Below are 20,941 nucleotides of genomic sequence, written 5' to 3'. Positions count from 1 at the left end.
TCAGCACCCAAACCCCTTCGGATGTCTTAGCATCTAAATTGTTCATCTAAAGCACAGCCTGTGGATTGTAAATTATTTAGCAAGGCTGTAAACTCTGCTCCAAAAACAAAGGCATCACTTAACCGACTGCTGGGTGGTTCTTCATTGTAAAATGAGTTGGCAAAACAAAACAAAAAGTACTTGCCCCCAACTTGCCCTTGTGCCCCCCCCGCCCCGTGTAGTTTTACCCATTCCCCATCACTAACATTGTGAAATTGTAGAAGCAACACATGTTTTAGAAGAACTTAAATGGGTTTCCAAAGTGGTCTCAACATTTATAATTCATATCTGTGTTTGGCAGTTGTCAGAACCCAATCCTCTTACTCAAATCATGACAGGTGTGTCGGGGAGGTAGTTCATGGTTTACAGCCTTTGCTTTTTAACTGTCCAGTTTCCTTTAAAGCACAACTAGCTGCTTGTTTACAAATGATATTTTTATGTATATTTTGTATAGTGTATTATCATTTTTGCCAAATATGTTTTTTGCATTTTGGATGAGTAAAGAGTACTTAAGGTTGCATTCATGTAATCCCTGTTTGTTGTTGTAAACCTCTCCAATCAGCTGGTAGAAATTCTCCTGTGTTCTATTTGGTCAGTCTCCTGTGATTGTAAGATGTGCTCCTCGGTAGTACTCCCAGCTGTAGATTTACCAGCTTACAAGTTTGTTAGGATCTGTGCAATAAAGTGTTTGCAGTCTTATTTTCTCTAAGAAATTCCCTATGGATGTCATCATTGTTGTATATTGAACAAATATTTATACTTATGCAGTTGCATAACATTGAAATAAAAATTTAGCATGAAAAGATAATGACTAATATTTTTCTTATATCTGCACATATGTGTCTAAAATTTACTGAATATCACTGTGTATTGTGGAAAGTATGGGTTTTTTGAGGATTGCTTTTTGTTGAGTGGACTGGTTTGCTCATTTTTTTTTTTTAGCTTACACAAACATGTTCTATTCTTGAAGATTAAGTCTTTGCCTTCCTACATTTTCTACCAACCGTATTCCTTGCCTACAGATCTTACCAGCTTCGACACCAAGGTCACTGTCTTTCTACAGTCTCTTCCTCAGTGATACCATCTCATTCAGTTCTGCTATAACCTTCCTCCATCATTTATCATTGTGCCCTGTCATCTTGCATTTCCTTCTTTCCTGTGTTCTTTCTCATAGTCAAAAACCACTGAAACTGTCAGGAAGGAAAGAAGCAGCCTAGCATTTCTTTTCTACCTTATATATATAAATATGCATAGTGCTGGGCAAGATGCTTTTCATCTACCATCTCATTTGAGCCCAAACCAGATGGTAGTAGCATCCCCATTTTACAGATGAGGAAGCAGGCCCAGATAGGCTCCGTTGTGTGTTTAATACATTCCCTGTGAAGAGAATTTGGATTAGAGTCCAGGTGTTTTCTGGTTCCAAAGCCCTTGACCTTTCTAAACATCACCAGGTGTCATGTAATTGAATTCAGATCTAGGCCCCTCTGTGAATGATCTAAGCCATCTCATTGTCTCTCTCTTTACATGGAGAAAAATCTTATGATGCAAAATTACATGTTTGATGATTGGTGGGAAACTACAAGCCAAGGAATCTAATCATGCTCTGTAGCATAGCTCCTTTATTCATTCTAATTCATCAGCAGGCAATTTCCCATCTAGCATTTGGGGATTCACAACACAAATGTAACATGAAAAAAGGTCACTTTATTAACTACAAAAATTTGCTTCCTCCAGTATCAGCTAGGCATTGAGGAATTCAATGGCCAGCCATCGCTCTAAATTTAATTACCCGTCTATCGGTATGGTTTGAACTCATTCCTCAGTGATTCTTTGTGTTCCTCCTCTCTTCTGCCTCTACCCCAGTGAATATTACACACATTTTCTGTATCTACAAAAGCTAGAAGTGCCCATAGCTTTGTTGGATGTCAGCTTCATGACTTTTTGCATATGGAGAGTCAGTCATTCTGGCTCAGGTTCAAGTTCTCTGACAGTTCTGACTCCTTGGACCCGGGACTGCAATCTTAGCACCAATCCTCACAGAAAAGCAGCAGCCTCCCACTGGTTTCTTGGACTTGCATTCCAAAAAACAAGATGGTCATGGGACTCTGTCCCAACACGTGGATGCAGGCAAGCACGTCAAAGGGGGAAGCTGTTCCTAAATCTGTCGTCCCTGTGTACTCGGTGACTTGCTAGTCATGTCTGTTCAGATGGGGAAAGAAGAAAGATACATTGTTTATGGTTATTAGGTACTCCCCACACCACTTTAGGAAAAGTCTGTTAATAGTGCAAAGCTGTAAGCCTCTCACAAATATGCATCTGCTGTTTCATTAAACACTGCCTGGAGATGGTTGTCAGTAGCTGGGAGGTGAAGAATGAAGATGTTTATGAAGCCTGAAGCAAGCATGTTGCATTTACCAGGTCTTCATATGTCAGGCTGGCATCACCATATCCTCCAGCCCTAACCTGTCTACATAAAACTCCTTTACCTGAAAAATTTTTCCCTTTGGAATACGTGCGCTATGTTACACAATGCTTGGCCGAAGTGACTTTCCCAGGCTGGAGACAGATTTACACTTTTGGGGACGAGGGCAATTCCTGCACATGCCCATTCACATCCATCCGTGTGATGCTGCTCTGGCAGTTCAAGTCCCAGCTCCTCTGCCTTCTCCATCCACATGGTCGTCCTCAGAACAGCCATGGCTCTGTGTCCTCAAGGAAAAAGAAAGACCAACTGGTAAAGCTTGGGCTTTACCATTTGCACTTAAAAACACAAAGACTTGGTTTCAGCTCCTGTCATGAGCTCACAGTTCATAGGGTCAAGCTGCACCGCAGCACAGAGCCTGCTTAGGATTCTCTCTTTCTCGTTCTCTCGCCCCTCACCTGCTGGCGCTCTCTCTCTCTCTCTTAAAATGGATAAATCAAAACGCTATGTTAATAAAATAAAAATAAAAACACAAAGCTTTAGGAAAAGGCTGCCACCTTTTACTAGTATCTGTAAATTCACACTCCCAGTGACCTCTTTATTCTTACACCTTTGTAACAAAAAGCAAAAACAGTCTTCAAAAGACAGCAGAACTTGTTTTATTGCATAGCATGGTCATTGAAGGCAAATTAGAAATACAGAAAAGAAGACAAAGGAATCCCTGACATCCCACCAGCCACTCGTCATCCTTTGATTTATATAGGTTTTTAATTTTTTTCAAAAACCTGAAATAATAGTGGACGTGAGGTCTGCAGACCTCTTCTGTTTCATATTATATCAGAAATATATTTCAGTGTCTATAAATATACTTGAGCAATATTGTTCATAATGGCTGCGTGGCATTTCATTTTATGGGTGTGCTATGTTGCTTTCATTCACGTGCACGTGCGTAGATGGCAAGGTCTCTGATGCAGATGACTGGGCCATCCCACCAATTCTCAGCCGGCTTATGCCTGAGTTCATTTAATTTATCCCCACGCTTCCTTTCATCCCCCCTCCCACCCTCCAGGCAGCTATGTTAATTTATGGTTTATCTTTCTGTGTTCTTACAAAATACTGGTATATTGTTTTATATGCATGTCTTTTTAATTTATAAAAATAATCTTGCTAATATGTCATCTTGGGTTTGTTTTTTCCCCATCAAGCTCTCTATGTTGGTTAACAAACTGGCCTCTGTACCTGAGGGGGGAGGAGAGACAGAAGACAGTAGCAGACCACCCCAGATTGGTAGGTGGCAGGTTTAATGAGCAAGGAAACTTATATATGAGGCTTGCCTTGGGTGGCCACAGGCAAGTAGATTGCTTACACCCATGTGCCAGAATCTTAAAAGTTTATATAGAGAGGCCTTAACTGTGTTCAGTCATGTGTTCCATCCAGCTCAACAGAATGTTGCTTTCTTAAGGCTGCTCCTGGAAACCAGCTCCCACTGTGGGAATGGTGGGTGGAGTGTACATTCCAAGGACAGGGGAGGACATGAGGAGCCTGATGGCCCAGATCCAGCTCATGGGTCAACCAGTAGTCCTGTCCTCTTGATGCCCTCTTTCAGCACGGTATGTTTAAGATTCAAGTATGTTGCCCTAGCTTTATCTAATCCATTGCTTCTGCCTTCTGTGTAATACCCGTGGTGGGCATCTTCCACACTTACCTACCCATCTTTCTAGTGATGAACACTCAAACTGCTTTGAACTTGCCCCTCCATAAATAATGTTGCATTAAATAGCCTTGTGGAGATGTGAAATTTTCTTGGGAAGTAGACCCTAGCAGAGTTCATGGGTCACATATTTAATTTGACCAATTGGTGTCAGAGGGTCCTAGAATGGCTACACTCGTCTACGTCTGTAAGCCATGTCTGCAGTACCTACAAACCCACATCCCATCAATGCTCTTATCCAGCTCTTCCTTTTTTGCCAGACGAACAGAGAAACCTTTATCTCATTTTAAGTTGTATTTCTCCAATTCCTAGTGACACCAACAGGTTTCTAATGTTCTTATCCCACCCAAGATGACAGAACATCTCCCTGTTTGTTCAGATCATTCCCTAATTAATTTGGCCATGTGTCTGTTGTTGGCTGTTTAGGTTGTTTCCAAAGACCAGATAAAGAGAAAAAGGGAGACCCAAGCTCTTTATAAAGCCCGTGAATGAACATGAAGGGAGGAGTAGACAGATGGCCACTCCAGTGGCCAGCTGTCTTTTGCTTACCTTTGTGGGCTCTAATCCCTTGTCTTGAGCAGTCAAATGCTTAGAGAATGTTACCTAAGTTTGGGGGGATGAGAGGAGGAAGTTCAATGAAGTTCACTGTTTAATCTTTCATGAACAGTAATGGTTTCTAAAAATAATAGATTCGTTCTTTCCTTTCTCCAGATCCACATTATTCAGTAAATGATTTCGTATTGTAGGTAGATGGGATGGAACAGGAGTAGGGACAGGGGGTAGGTGGGAGAGCAGAGGAGTTTAGCAGCACAGTCTTATGGCCTGGTAGTTGTGGCAAGAGACTAACAGGCTTTCTGCCCGGGATGTCTCACCGTCGAATTTGAAGACTTCTTAAAAATTTCCTCTTGTAGAAAATGGAGCAGTTCTTCAACTCATTTAATGCATGGAGCCTAATATATGACTCTGCTATTGGTTGATAACATTAAGTTTAGGGAAGGATATTTTGCATGAAATCATTTGGCTTAGAGCCCAGTGCCAACCCCAGTCTAACAGAATTCCCATATCTAGGGGTGGGGCAGGGGAATCTGTTTGGTAATGAATGCCCAGATGATTCTGGTGATAAACCAGTATCTAGGAGCCACACCTGGCTGGCCCATTCTTCTGTAGCCTTCAAGCTTACTCCCCCACCCCCCATCAGACATTCTAACTCTTTTTTTTTTTTAATGTTTTTTTTTATTTATTTCTAGGAGAGAGAGAGAGAGAGAGAGCGTGAGCAGGGGAGGGTCAGAGAGAGAGGGAGACACAGGCTGAAACAGGCTCCAGGCTCTGAGCTGGCAGTCAGCACAGAGCCCGACGCGGGGCCCGAACCCATGAACCGCGAGATCATGACCTAAGCGAAAGTCGGACGCTTAACCGATGAAGCCACCCAGGCGCCCCATCTAACTCTTAACATTCTAGTTAATCTCCCAGGGTCCCCAGTTATGGCTTGCTTGGAACTAATCCATTCTTTCTTGCTGTAACTCAAGTTAATTTTGTCTTTAGCATTCAAGACAGATAGAAAACAAGGTCAGCCACCCCTTTTGCATCCGATAATAGTATACAAAAACATTTAAAAGCCTTTTATTTCGTATTTCTGTAAACTTCAAAATTACAAATAACACTTATTGAAGAATTGGACAAGTAGGAATGATCTGAGGGTTTCCTGTCTTGAAATTTTACCGATAATGCCTGTGTTTGGGTCTGTCCTGTGTTCAGTTAGCAGTGACGGCTGTTGGCTCTGGGGAAAGGTATAATTTGCTACCAGATTGTGGGAGTTGCAGCTCACTCAGAAGAGTCTTCTGTGATGGAGGCCAGTCAGCTTTTATGGACTTCAATGCTATTTGCTTCAGTACACTTTGAAATGCAGGGTCAGCTCACTGAGCTACAACATGCAATAATAACACATTTTTATAGGAGTAGCTTGTCAGAGCAGTAACAACATACGATACATAAAACCAATAAACACACCATGTCTACAGATTCTATCCTAGTAACCAGGATAAAGCAATAAAATTGACAGCAGCTATCAAAAAGCTGCCTTTCTGACTTTGTAGGGTGAATTTACTGTTGCTTAAAACAGAGGAGCTGTCAAAAAGCCTTAGATCAGTGTGCAGTTATGGAATAGCAAGTTGCATTACTTGGAAGGGGCACATGCCTGATAAATGAAAGCAAGATGGGCAATTACATTTTGCTAGGGCTTACGACCCTACCATTTTTCCTGTGTTGCAGTCTGCATCACAGATATTCTGCAGAATACTTTTGTTTTTGTTTTAACACATTAACTATTAGGCAGAACTGTGTGGCTATGGAGTGGTAAGACAGTGATTAGTATATCCTCTCTGCAGCTTAAATCCTACAGTCAGGAAAGAGCTTGAATTTGCTAGAATGGGCAGGGAACTCCGTGCACTCTGGTTCTGTCTTAGACTGGATTCATTGAGGGTCGAGTTCCATCCTGTCTGATACGGATGAAGGAAGGAAGGAAAGCATGAAACCAGTAGAGAAGGAGAAAAAAAAAAAGGGAAGAAACTGCAAAGAAAGCAAAAGCAAAGAGAAAAGGGAGGGTCGGAGGAAACAGTGAACATGGTTTTTGCATCTTTGTGGTCACTACCACGAATAGTTCACAGAGTTTCCAGAGCTGATCATCTAATTTGGTACAAGCAAATGAATGAAATCAACAAAACAAATTAACTGTGTGTTCTGCTACCTTCCTACCTGAATCCTCAAAGGTGAATGGCTCTTGCATAAGAATAGACAGCCTGGGGTGTAGTCAGCAGGGATGCTCTCTCTTGACTTAGGAGGGTTGGCTGCCGGAATTTGTAAACTAGCACTGCCTTTGGGTCCCTAGAAAGAGGGGTCTTTGGTGTAGCACCAGTTAGGAAGCTGCCTGAGAGACCCCCTGCCCTGCACACTAACAAAGCCTGGCCAAGGCAGCCACACCCACTTCTGCATTAGGTCCCTTCTGAGCCCAAAACTCAGTGGAAAAAGGCCTTGGTCATTGCCAGACTCAAGGCCAATACCAACCAACACAGCAGTGGCTCAAACTGGCCTTCTCGGAATGTTGCCCCACCATCCTAGGCCCAGGAAAGGAAGAAAGGTGGATGATGGATGTGCCCCCGATATTAGTGCATATTTCTAGCACTCAATTCTTCCCTCCACACACATCTTTAAATGACTGCCTCTCCAAGCTCCCTCCGGAAAGCTGAGGAAAACTTCCTTTCCAGGTACCTGTTTTCCCAAACACTGATATTCAAGGTAATTAAAGCAACTAATTGTGTGATGTTTCATTTCATTAACAGAGTGGTGCTCTGCTTGTGCTCATTCACCAGGTTCCCTGGCCACTTTGAGCTCAAAGGGATATAGTACTCATTCACCTTTGCCACCTCTCTTGGCTTTGAAGGAAGGATGCCTTTGAGTTGGGAGTTAACTGAAGATGGGGAACAAGGTGTAAGTTCTCGGACACTTTGACCTGCTTCCAGAAAGTAAGTGGAAAGGGAAAGGCCCTTGAGAATAACTTTGGGATAATATGCCTCCTAATAGGGCCTGGGCAAACTGTGGCTTGGGAGTTAACTGGGGTCCCTACTTCTTAGCATTTCTTACAGTGGGAATAGGTTGAGGCCAGTGAGACACCCACCTGGGGTGCTAAATTTAAGGGGCCACCAAAGAACTCAGTAATGAAGTTAATATTTTAATGCAGTATTAAGTTAAAAAAGAAAACTAAATGCAAAGTATCAACCATGAACAAAATACCGAAATGTTAAACAAAGGCAGGATCAGTATTACTGATTTTTCCTTTTGCCTCAGGCTCTAACATGATTCAGCATGGGACTATTATGGATTGTGTTTTTTTTTTTATTTTGTTATTTTATTTATCATGGAATTTTTTCCATTAATCTAAAGTTTTTTTAAAAAACATTGCATTAAAATATTTTTGTCTAGTTTACTGAGATTTTTTTTTTGGTTCCCCCTTAGAATCAAAGCAAGCTCCTCTCTTCCTTTACCTTGTGTTGTTAACCAAGAACTTCTAGAAAAACTTGGCCTCCCACTTAGTACTACACAAAAAATCCCCCAAGACTACAAGACTAGTAGAGCATTTGCAGGAGAGTTTTATGGCATTTTTTCACTGTTTCCTGTCTTTTTTGCTGTTCTTGGGGGGATACAGAAGTAAAGAGACTTTGGTCCCCAAGTTTCCACTCTGTTAATATGTCCCACTGTTAGGACCTCAACATAAGGGCTAATAAATTCTGATTGGATATGAAAGTTAATTTCATGTTGATATCCAATCAGATTTTCATAGCTCGAGTTACCACTTCTAGATGAAAATTGGTTCCAGAACTTAAGGCCATATAAATGCAGCATCCTGAGTACAAGAGAGTTCAGCTTTTGTCCACCAGTGCAGACCACAGAAGATTAAGCCTTAGAGGAGTGGACCCTTTAGGCCTTGCAAGACCTAAGTCCTAACACTTTCCTCTTCTCTGTCCTCTCTCAGTGTCTCTACAGTCAATGGTCTTGTGCATTCTTTTCCACTGGCACAACCATTGCTGTTACCCCCAGACTCAACAGAAGCTCATTGAGCCAGAGTATTGTGTTGTGGACAGCTAGAGCACAGTGATGCTTTCTTCCACTGGTTTCACTGCAAATGCACTATCTCGATTGCTATCCCAGGTGAATAGACTTTTGAGAGCTGCCCTGGGAACCAAACCACCATTTATCTCATAGTTTCTGTGGGAAAGAAGCTTCTAAGAACCAGACATTCAGATGAGAAGAGCATTTGGACCACAGCCCATGTGTAAGGTAGGATTTGTAATATAAGACCAAGCACACAAGATAGGTAGAAGAAACTTCCATGGTTCTGAACAATGAGGGTGGCCAATGTAGCAAAAATACTAGACCTTGAAGGATGCGGGACTTGTGGTGTGGTTTGTTTGTTTTTGTTTGTGTTTGTGTTTGTACCTATTTACACTGTAGCAGCATGGTAGAGACCTTAGAGACTTTAGGATTAAGGAGATTAATGAAGTAGATTTGGTATCACAATTCATTTCTCAGCCTCTTCTTTTAAACTCACTTGTGTATGCCCTTTCTCATTTAAAATAAGCATTGAGACTTGATCCTCAACAAGTTTTTCAAATAACCGACTTTCTTACTGAGGACTCAGAGCCAAGTACAATGCCCAAGCTGCAGGAGACAGTTTGGACTGGGGTCACCAGTGCCACTAGGTTGTGGTTGTTGATCTCCCTCTAGGATCAAGGTGGGTGCTGCTTCAGGGGTGTCCATGAGCGGAAGGGAGATAGCCTCCTTGAACATTCCTCTTCTGGCCTTTCCCTGCCCCAGGTCCTCCAGCCACCTTTCATGTGAGGAAATGGCTCTGTGTCTCTCACAGCTGTTGTTGTTCCCCTGGCCCTAGTCAGTTTACATTGCAGGAAGGTTCATTAGCTCTGGGACTCAGAAAAGCACAGTGAGTCCCTATCCAGCTGCAGGAACCAATGTGAAAATTCTGACAGCCTGAAAAGGAACAGACAACAGTTCCTTTACTTGGGGCAATTTCACTGAACACATTTATTTGCCATCTCCGGGAACCTTCTGTACTAAATGTGCTGGTATTTCCACCTAAGGAGGAATTTGACTGAAAAAATGAGCAGAATGGCAATGAGAAGTAGAAATACTATAAGAAAGAAAATGCCCAGAGCTGTAATCCCACAGGACAGTTTGACATCATACAGCTTAACTCCCCTTAAAGATGGGGGGTTTGCACACACAGTTTCCTCCAAGCCCTCAAATTTCTCCAGGTTTTCTTTGTACCATGTTATAAAATAAATGTTGGAACAAGTACACTCCAGGGGATTGTGACTTAGGTTAATGGTGCTCTGCTGGGACAGGGTGGGAATGAGATGAGGTGGGACGGTGTGGATGCTATTGGCGGCCAGATTGAGGTAGAGCCCCTGAAGATGGCTAAAAGCATCTATGCTATTGCCTGTCAGGCTGTTGTAGCTTAAGTCTACATGACTCATTTTCCCAAGGCTCTGGAATGCTTGCTTGTCTATGGAAAGGAGGTCACAGGAGGATAAAATAAGAACCTCCAAGCTGCTCAAGGGCTGAAGCAGGTTGGTCTTTGAGATGCTCCCATCTGGAAAGTGATTCCCCTGTAAATTTAGATGGCGGAGATCCACCAGGCCTGCTAGAAGGTGCTGATTGCTGGTATCCAGGAGACAGTGAGAAAGATTCAGAACTTGTAGGAGATGGAGGTTTTGAAAAGGACTCTGTGGAGCCTTAACGTGCAAGTGGGTAAATGCCAAATCTAGATGTTCTAACCGAGGACATTCTTTGAATGCCTGACTCTGGAGACCAAGAGGCTCATTGTAGCTCAGATTTAGGTATTGTAAGTGGGCCAGGTTTTTGAGTTGCAGATTGCAGCATTCGGAAGCTGCTATATCATTGTGGCTTAAATCAAGTTTCTGAAGATCTTCTAGTTTTTCCAAACACCCAGCACCAAGGTCTAGTGTCCTCACGTTGCCTTTGATAGAGAGATCTATGAGGGATGGAAAACTGGCAGCATTGATTTGACACAACTGGTCAAAATTATTTACATTGAGAACTAATTTCTTGAGAGCGTTCATACCCTCAATCCCAGAGGGTAACCCTTTCAAGTGAGTTGCTGTCAGATCCAATTCCTGGAGTTGAGTGAAGCACCGAAATGTTGTAGATGAGATATCAGAGAAATGGTGCTTCTGTAGATTGATGCTTTCAACAGACATCTCACAAAGTCCCTCAAACATGGCTGAAGTGAGGTCTTGGTCTTCAATGTCGTCAAATGTCCCCAGCCAGAGAGACTGAGTAGTAGAGTTCTGTAGACCTTTCAATATAACAGACAAGTTAAGAGTGCCTCCAAAGTTCAAACTTTGGAAGCTTTTTGAGTGGAAAGCTCCAGGCTCAATGCCTCTAATGTCATTGCCATTGAAATTAAGGCTTAGGTTGGTGGCCTTCTCCAGAGCATTCATGTCTTCAGTAGAGAGATAGTATATAGCGTTATTCTGAAAATCCAGGACTTTCAAATTCTGCGTTGGAAAGTTTTCTGGAAACTTAATGGAGGAAATATGGTTGCTTCCAAGATGCAAACTTTCCAGCTTTTCCAGATTGTACACTGGTATAAACTGGAGATTGGATATTCCTGTTTGGATTAAGAAAAGATGCTTCAGCAATTTGGGCCCATTAAACGCTGTTTCTGCCATGAATATCAGAGGATTTCCAGTCAACACAATTGTGTCCAATTGATGCTGGTATTGAAAAGCGTCTTCATGTACCCAGTTAATCTGACACCTTAAAAAGATAACAGTATTTAACAGTAATTCCTTAGAAAAAAGAAAAACTCTGTCACAGTGACTAATATTAACAAAGCCATCTTTTGTGTATAATAAAAACAGTATACATCGTTATATGAAGCAAAACATAAAACACTTTCTTCAGTACCAACAGATGATCTATTGAATTAATGACTAGCCTCAGTTCCGAACACTCTGATTTAGAATTTTTTTCCAGATATCTTATCCCTTTGGATTGAACCATCAAAGGTTTGTTTTTAGAATTGAGAGAACTGTTAGTGGTTTGGTTGTAGGCAAACTGGAGTTATTATTTATTGTTTTAAGTAATATATAAAATGTAGCACATCATGTATACTATAGAGCAAATGACATGTAATATATGTATTTGTGTCATCCTGGATAAGTCACAGCTTTTCTCAAACTCTTGTTATATCTATTCAAGTACAGAAATGATGAGTGCTTTAGGGAATGGCTGTTAACCAAATGGCACATAGGAAAATGTGCCATAGAAATACGGAGCAGTACAGGAGTTATCCTGGTATTGTACTTGAAAATACCGATTACACATGGATGAGCACCCCCACACACACATACACACGCTACAATTCCCTTCTGGTTTCTTCCCTTATTTTCTTGTAACATTTCTGCCTACTGGTTCATAAACACTGGTCCTGATTCTAAAATTAAATAATGGAACTCTTTTCTCAACTTACAGGGGAAAAAGTTAGTAGCTTGTGTGTTTCTTCTGTAAATTTTTCTTAAAATGTTATAACCCAATAGTAAACTACGCTAACATGTAGTAAAATACAGCATCTGATTGAATAAAAGATTTGTTTTCAGTTTTGTTATCAGTATTCCTTAGAGCTTCTTAAATAACAGTGTTGATGCAGTGTTCTTTGAAAACAATCCGATCTTCTCTTCAGTGATTGGGTTTCTTTAATACTATATTTCACCTGAATAAAAATATTTCATGGGAAAGAGTAAACACACAGGAAACGTAGAAGGCCCTTGTGCTTCCAAAAGAAGCAAGGTGAATGCAAGTTGTGTTACTACTTAAGGAAAACATCAACCACACACAATGAATTCAAATACATACCTGGTTAAGTCCAAAAAGATAAGATCTACGAGTCTGGTGAAAGTTGTATTTTCAATTGTAGGCAAGAGATTAAAGCCAAATTCTAAAAATTCTGTTGTGTTTGGTAGAGTGTCAGGAACTTCTGTGAGACCTAAATTTTCACAGTTATATGTTTTATTGGCTTCTTTCTGACAAGAGAAACAATGGAAATGAATATCAGAGTTGGTAATTTGATTGATTAGCAAACTTATGTATGTCTTATCCTTTGCACAGCAATCTCACTTCTCGGAATCTTACCACATACACAGCTGCAAAGACACAAAGTGACTTGTGCATAAGATTATTTATTTTATTATATTTTTGTAATACGAAAAGGTGGGCTGTCACCAGATCATTCATCAGTGTTGGACTCGGCTGGTGTTGGGGCAAGAGGAGACTGCTCCTGTTAAAAGAAACAGCGGATAGAAGATCTTTAAGAGACATAACCAAATAATAATAGAGTAGCCCTTGTTTTGATTCTGATTCAAATGAAGCATCCGGAAAAGACCTTTTATAGACTATCAAGAAACTTTGAGGACAGGATATTAGAGGATATTATAAGAATTTTTGAATGGTAACAGTAATGTTCTTATTCTCTTGAAATGCACATTGAAGTATTTCTGGGTAAAATGTCTTGATGTTTGGGATTTCATTTAAAATACTCTGGGCATAAAGGAGGGGAGGATTGGATACATGAAATCAGTAGGCAAACTATTGGTGACTATTCAATGTCGATATATACATGGAGGTTCCTTATAACTACTTATGTAACTATTTCAAAATTCTCTGTCCTCATACTGTTGCAGACAGTCCTCCTTAGCTAGAAACAGAAGACTGAGAACATCTTCCTTTACTATGAAGCCTGATGTTTTAGACATGTCACATTTTAATTGCTTTTTGCTTGACTCCAACTTCTGCTTAGTGGTGCACATTTTTGTAGGTACAGCGAGCATGCTCACCTACAGCAAGTCACGTTTTCTTCTGTATTGTGATATTACTATCAGTGTTACTGATGAAAATGCCGTATTTTTATTTCCTTGTAATTCACTCTTCATTTTATAGACCCAAAGTCCTCCAGGCAATGCCACAAATCCACCTAATGTCCTTGAAGTTCACACTTCACATTTAAAACTCAGATTTAGCTGACTGGTGGGAAAAACACATGTTACCAGACCCCTCTTGTGTAACTTCCCCGGTAGCTGGGAAGGTCTGGAGGAGCTTTGAGAACGAATTTCCCTTTTCCGGTGTGCGCGGGCATAACGGATGTCACATATACTTGGAGAAAGGGACCCTTTCTCAATTCGTCTTGCGCTATTCTGGTCCTATAGCAAAAGGCGCCATGCTGGCAATTCCCTCCTTCTCCTGAATATGTAAGCGCCGGTGACACCTAAATTAGTCCTCTTCTTTGCTTTACTAAGCACTTTTACTGCATTAATGTAATTCAGAAAGTTGAGAATGCAGCAGGAGCTCTCTAGAGCCAGTGGCCTGAGGGAGCTTCTAGCAAATGCAGAGGCAGATAAATGAAATAGCTCAGTTTTATCCCAGTGAAAAACAAAACTAGTTGATAACATTACCAGTTCTTAATTACAGAGTATTAAGAAACCCACCATGAGCCTGTGTCATACATTAATCTGTAGTTAGGTATAAACTGCAGCAAACTCTCTGCCCTTGATTCATGGGAGAATGAGGCAAATGACAAGAATTGCAGCTTCTAAGAGAATTTAAGAAGCAAGCATATNTATCCACAGTCTTGTACACTCACAGTTACTGTTATGGATGGTAACACGAAGCCCCCCATGCTCTACAATCACTCAAGCAGCATTAAATTGTTTCCAGTCTGTCGAATTTTTTGAGGCAGGAAGTACACACATACACACGCACACACACTGTTCTCATTCCTTTTTTGTTGACAGTAAATTGTAGACGACATGACCCATTACCCCTCAGTCTCCTAGAACAAGGACATCTCTCCTATAACCACAGTGCCCGTCCCTAATTCATAATATTGAACACTGATACAATATTATTATCCAACGTCCAGTTCATATTCACATTTTGGCAATTGTCTTAATATTATCATTTATAGTAATTTTGTTTTTTCTAGTCTACATTCACACATTGCATTTAGTTTTTGTGTATCTTTAGGCTCCTTTCGTCAGACAATTCCTTAGCCTTTTGTTGTATTTAATGGCATTGATGTATATATCAATAAAACACACATACATATATGTGTGTGTATATATATATATATATATATATATATTTACTGAACCCCGATTCATATTTTACAGAATGCCCCTCACTTGGGGCATCTTTCCACATGATCTGATTCAGGTTATACATTTTTGGTAGAAATACTACATGAGTGAGGTTGTGTCTTGCTCACTGTCAGGATCCTCTCAAAACTTTTTAAGAGAAAGCTGTGATGAGAGGAGCACAGGATTCTGGGACTGCAGCATGACCACGCAACAGAGAAGGAAGGGACAGGCTGCAGAGAAGGAATATAGAGCTGGGCTGGCTGCCAGGGTTCCGTGTTCAGTTGCACCTCCAGGCAGATACCCACCACTGCTTTTGCAGCCCCTGTGGTTCCTCTGAGCTCCTCGTGACCACTTCCTGTAAAACCAGCTTTCATTCTCTAGCCCTCAGTGTGAGATCCTGTCTAAAATCACCTTCTTCCTCTCCTACTTTTTTGCCGGTTCTGTGACAGACAGGTCCTTTCTTTATTATTATTTTTTTAATTTTTTATTTATTTCTAGGAGAGAGAGAGAGAGAGAGAGACAGAGAGAGAGACAGACAGACAGACAGTGTGAGCAGGGAAGGGTCAGAGAGAGAGGGAGTCACAGACTGAAACAGGCTCCAGGCTCCGAGCTGACAGTCAGCACAGAGCCCGACGCGGGGCTCGAACCCACGAACTGTGAGATCATGACCTAAGCGAAAGTCGGACGCTTAACCGACTAAGCCACCCAGGCGCCCCAGACAGGTCCCTTCTTGGTGTGGACTCGTGCAGCCAGCAGGGCTGTGCTAGGCGACACGGCATTCACAACAACCCCATGCCTACCCCCGCTCCAAGTCGTGGGCCAATTACCCAGGACCCGCTGTGCACTGGGACCTGCACCAACCGCTTTGTCTCCAGCTCCGTGTCAGAGCTGTGCCTTTTCTACATAGCGGGACTCGCAAGTGTTAAATCTGTGTTTGCAATCCCTTTTCCTTCCAGGTAATTCATTTGCATTTTTTCAATCAGGATCTTATTTTGCGTCCTTCTGCTGTAACTCTAACTCCCTGCTATCCCGTGGTATTTTCTCTTCTCCAAAGTGTTGAAATCGTTTTCTAATTTTGAACCTTTCGAGTTTCTCCAAGTGCCAATTCCCACCTTTCCAGTCTTTCCTCTGCACTTGGCATACACCGCAGCCAGCAACTCCATGCAGGAAGTCTGGCATGCGGAGCGCTGACCCTCCCTCCAGTTTTTCACCCCTCTATCCAGAGTTAGCAGTGTGACTGCATCAAATCCCAGAGTAACAACTACTCTCTGAAAATAAAATAGTCCTGAGAGGGCACAGTCCTCAAACTTCGGTGTTGACCTGACTACTACAGGCAAACGGCATCCCAATTATATGCAGTTCATTTTCTGTATATCTTGAGTCAGATTGCTTGGGTTCAGATCCCTGCTTTCAATCACTAAACTGAGCCTTCATTTTCACCAGCTATAGACGGGGGATAACCTTCTTTGTGGGCCAGCTCTGAGGATTAGTGAGATAATGTATGTTGAACACTCACAGGAGGAGTTTGTGTTTTACTGGATCATCACAATATCATGTCACTGTTTAGAGCTCTTCGGAAGCCTTTGTATCCATGAATTTGTGAACTTGGAGTTCATCTGAAAAGGACCTCTACTAGGCACTTCTCACCCCTACCTAGGACTGAAGGACTATCTCCTACCATAGGTTTGGATAGCCAAGATGAGCCCATTTGAAATGAAGGGGCATGTTTACACTCCAGAGTCATTATTCAAGAGTACGTCTAAAGCATTACCATAATTCAAATCACAGAACACTGTATTTCAGTTATGCTTTGCACATCTGTCAGCCTCCAAAGACCTGGTCAGGGCTCTAATTTTGTTACTTGTGGTACACACACATACAAAGTAAACAATAGAAAAATATAACCGAAGAAACACACACATACAGAAGAAAACAACAGTGGAATAGAACAGTGGAAGATTCCACATGGAGTGTTTACGGATGTTCAATATATTTTTAGAACTTGCCTACATTAGAAATATTTTTCAGGGGGTGCCTGGGTGGCTCAGTCGGTTGAGCGTCCGACTTCGGCTTAGGTCATATCATGGTTTGTGGGTTCGAGCCCCACATCAGGCTCTGTGCTGACAGCTAGCTCAGAGTCTGGAGCCTGTCTTCAGATTCTGTGTCTCCCTCTCTGACCCTTCCCTGCTCATGCTGTCTCTCAAAAATAAATAAGACATTAAAAATTTAAAAAAAATATTTTTCAAACAAAAAGTTTTACTAAAAATTCATCTTGACTCCCACCTCACAATGTATGCAGAAAACAATTCCAGGTAGGCCATGGATATAAATGCGAAACCTAACAATAGAATTAAATACAAAGCAAACTTCAAGAAAACACAGGATAATACTTTCATGGTCAAAAATGTTTAAACAGGAAAGAAATGCCCTGAAAATAGAGGAATAATTATAAATCAAGCTACACTAAAAGTAGGAACTTCTTTTCATCAGAAAGTATCATTAGGGGAATGGAAAGGTAAGCTATAGAGTGGGAAAGAATGGTTGCAATGTGATGAAGGACTTGTATCTGCAATTCACAAGGAGCCCCTACAAACCAATAAAAGACAGACAGAAAAACTAAGGGAAACTGGGCAAAAGAACTGAGAATGCACTTCTCTCTCTCTCTCTCTCTTTCTCTCAGTCATACACACACACACACACACACACACACACACACACTCAGATATCGAATGGCCAACAAAGTTGAAAATGTACTCATCTAACCATCAGGAAAATAAAAATTAAATCCCAATGAAATACCACTACTCATCCATCAGAACTGTTAACATTCTTAAACCAACAATAGCAAAATTAGTGAGTAATCAGAATTCACATACATTGCCAATGAGTATAAATGGGTACTAACCCTTTGGAAAAGAGGTTGGCAATATCTACTGAAATTAAATACATGTATACACTATGACCAAATACATCCCCACCCTGGTATACACCTAGTAAAGATTTGGATATTTGTTTACTAGAGACATAGATATGAATGTCCAAAGCAGCAGCATTTATAATAGCCAAGAAATTGACAACAGTGCAAATGACCACTAACAGTAGAAAGACTAAATAGTGGTTCACTAGTACAGCAGAATACCATTCAGCAATGAAAACAAATAAATGATTGCTGTATGCGGCATTTTTGGTAAATGTCATATATTTCTGCTTTGATAATATGCCAGACACAAAAGAGTATAAACAATGTGGTCTCTGGTATATAAAATTCACAAAGAGGCAAAATCATTCTTCAATGATAGAAGTTAAGAGTACTAGGTGCCCCTGGGGGCTACTGACTGGGAATATGCATGAGGGGGCTTCTGAGTTGCTGAGAATGTACTATTTCTTTTCTTTTTTCTTTTTTTATTAAAAAAAACTTTCTTTAGTGCTTATTTATTTTTTGAGAGAGAGAGAGAGAATGTGAGTGAGGGAGGTACAGGGAGAGTGAGACACAGAATCTGAAGTAGGCTCTAGGCTCCAAGCTGTTAGCACAGAGCCTGACGTGGGGCTCGAGCCCACAAGCTGTGAGATCAGGAGATCGCCTGAGCCGAAGTCGGCTGCTTAACCGACGGAGCCACCCGGGTGCCCCAAGAATGTGCTATTTTTTGATCTGTGTGTTGGTCACATGGATGTGCTCACTTTGTTAGACTCATTAAACTGTACGCTTAGGATTGGCGAACCTTCCATATATAGGTTTTACTTCAATAAAAGGTTTACTAAACTAAAAACAAAGCAAAAAAAAAAAAAAAAAAAAAAAAAAACTTCTTGTTTTCAAGATAGGGCCCGATAAGTTAATGGGGGCCACCACGTGGGCACATAGACAACATTGTGGTTAATTCTGCTTCAACTGGAGGGGAGAACAAAAGAGGGAAGGGAGAGCGAAGGGGAGGCTGAGCAAACTGGGGTAATCTACGCTTGAAAAGGGGCCAGACCCTTCAACCCAAAGCTCCCTCTCCCACCACTTCCACTTCTATTCCACTTTCTGCAGCCCAGAAGTTCCTTACCTTCAGGAACAAACTCTCAGTCATCTTTGTGACCCCCAGGAAGCTCCCACTACTCACAAAGAGTGATGGATGGTAAACAGCCTGAGAATCCTGCTGCTGAGAACTCAGACACGATAGAGGATATAAATGAAAGTGTAGGTCCAAGGTTAATTCCATTGTTCCCAAGGCATTTAAAATCAGTCCTTTCAGAGGGAGGACTGCAGAGAGCTTGTTCTATTGAAAGGTTTCAGTCTCCCCTGACTTCACCAAAGAGGAAAGCTCTTGCTTCCGCATAGGGACAGGCCTGGAGATCCTGGGACCCTCAGCATCACTTTTGCCACCTGAGTGTCAGGGAGACCTCGAAACAGGGAACCAAAGGACTAGGGTGTTCTCCCTGTTTGTTTCCCTTCTCCTCTGCCAAAACAGGAGCCATTTGCAAAAAGGAACTAGCAACTCTGGAACCTAGTGTCTTCATTAGGAAATTAGACTGGTCCAGTATTTCCACGGGCTTTCCGGAATCTCCCAGAACGCCCACTTGGGCTTCTAAAGCACTGCACAGACTTTGCAGCAATACAGGGATTTAAGAGTTGAAGTGGTAGGCTTCAGAGTTGGATTTTTAAAAAAGCCCAATTCCCAATAAGCTGGAATTGGATGTTAAGCATGATATTATCCTGCCTGAGGGTGCTGTCAGATGGTGGATGGCATGCCTACGTGGTCATTGAGGAGGGGGTGTTCCCACTCTTACCCTCTTATCTTGTCACCTACATGTCTTTGTGTAATTGGCCTTCTGACCTGAGTGCTGAAGAGAGAGCCCTCTGGGGTTGATATAAACCTCTTACTTGACCCCTTCTGTTGTGGTCTGACTTGTGTCATCGCCAAATTCATATCTTGAAGCCTTAACCCGAGGACTCAGAAGGTGAGTTTATTTGGAAAAAAAGAGTCTTTAAAGAGGTAATTAAGTTGAACTGAGATTGTTAGGATGGGCCCTAATACAGTATGACTGGTGTCCTCATGAGAAGAATAAATTAGGACACAGGTACAAAGAGAAGATGATGTGAAACACAGGGAGAAGATGGCCATCTACACAGGGAGAGCCAATCAATGAGGTCTCAGATGAAACTAACCTTGCTGATGCCTGATCTTAGATTTCTAGCCTCCAGAATTATGAGCAGATTCTCAGTGGGAGAAAGGTTGCAGCGTTTTAGAAGATGGCAAGAGACCCTCTCCAAGAACTTCACACAAGTTGGTAAATATTGTTATGGGCCAAAACAGAAGATGCAGTTTGGCTCTGTTCTTCAATGTTACTCCTGTGGGTCAGTAAAACAGATGGAGGGCTGTCCAATTTGAGAAGAAAGCCAGACTCATTCAGAGTGATCTGTATATGCTCTAAAACCTGGCACAGGCCATCTTTGCTAATCTCCAGGAAACCAAAAAAACTGTTTGTAGAGTAGTGGCCATATGCTGGGATGTTGGACAAACAGCACCTCCATTCTGGAAAAACATTTGGAGGGCTGCTCTTTGCACTGAGACCCTGTTGGTATATTATGTCTCAATTAGAATCGTTTTGAGGGAATTGTTTGTAGAGGAGGCAAACTCTCATTTCTTCCAACGGATAACTTTTGAGATCATCCCCTGGCTAAGCTCTGTGGCTCCTCCCTCATTTTAAAGAAGAACCTCTCCACACCTCGCCACCCTTTTAAAGACAGTGGTTATTGGGAGGCCACATCTCAGATAGGACTGTGTGCTGAATCTCAAAATTTCCAGGCAGTTTACTCTGAATAAAGACAAACAGTCCGGACTCACCTCAGTGCACATCTGATCCGAGGAGGTGATGGCTTTACAGCTGGCAGAAAACATCACTGCCAACAGGAAGCAGCTGGCACAGGGAGCCATCACCGGAACGAGGCCGCCCCAGCTTGGTGGGCTTACTTAGTGCCTGGAGCAGAGAAATGGAATCAAACTCTAATGGCATCCGTAATTCGGCGGGCAGAGAGGTGCTCAGAAGGGTGTGATCTGGGAACAA

At 41.8% G+C, this 20,941-nt stretch overlaps 1 protein-coding gene across 1 annotated transcript; it reads right to left on the bottom strand.

Annotated features, from left to right (window-relative positions):
- Positions 1-5,776: 5,776 nt before the first annotated feature.
- CD180 (CD180 molecule) lies at positions 5,777-20,910 on the bottom strand. Its single transcript, XM_077773571.1, has 3 exons — positions 20,722-20,910; positions 12,621-12,787; positions 5,777-11,522 (listed from the first exon to the last, which is right to left on the bottom strand). The coding sequence occupies exons 1-3, from the start codon at positions 20,809-20,811 to the stop codon at positions 9,794-9,796; spliced, it is 1,986 nt and encodes a 661-aa protein (XP_077629697.1). The 5' UTR covers positions 20,812-20,910; the 3' UTR covers positions 5,777-9,793.
- Positions 20,911-20,941: the final 31 nt, after the last annotated feature.

The sequence above is a fragment of the Crocuta crocuta genome, unplaced genomic scaffold, assembly GCF_008692635.1.
Source record: "Crocuta crocuta isolate KB4526 unplaced genomic scaffold, BGI_CrCroc_1.0 scaffold383, whole genome shotgun sequence".
NCBI lineage: Eukaryota > Metazoa > Chordata > Mammalia > Carnivora > Hyaenidae > Crocuta > Crocuta crocuta.
The sequence above is the reverse complement of the archived record's forward strand: the minus strand, read 5'-3'. Positions and strand labels throughout refer to the sequence as shown.

Coding starts and splice junctions, on each gene's coding strand:
- CD180 (XM_077773571.1), bottom strand. CDS start 20,811: ATGGCTCCCTGTGCCAGCTGCTTCCTGTTGGCAGTGATGTTTTCTGCC. Junction 12,788..20,721: donor CGGATCAGATGTGCACTGAG/GTGAGTCCGGAC, acceptor TTCTCTTGTCAG/AAAGAAGCCAATAAAACATA. Junction 11,523..12,620: donor ATCTTTTTGGACTTAACCAG/GTATGTATTTGA, acceptor TATCTTTTTAAG/GTGTCAGATTAACTGGGTAC.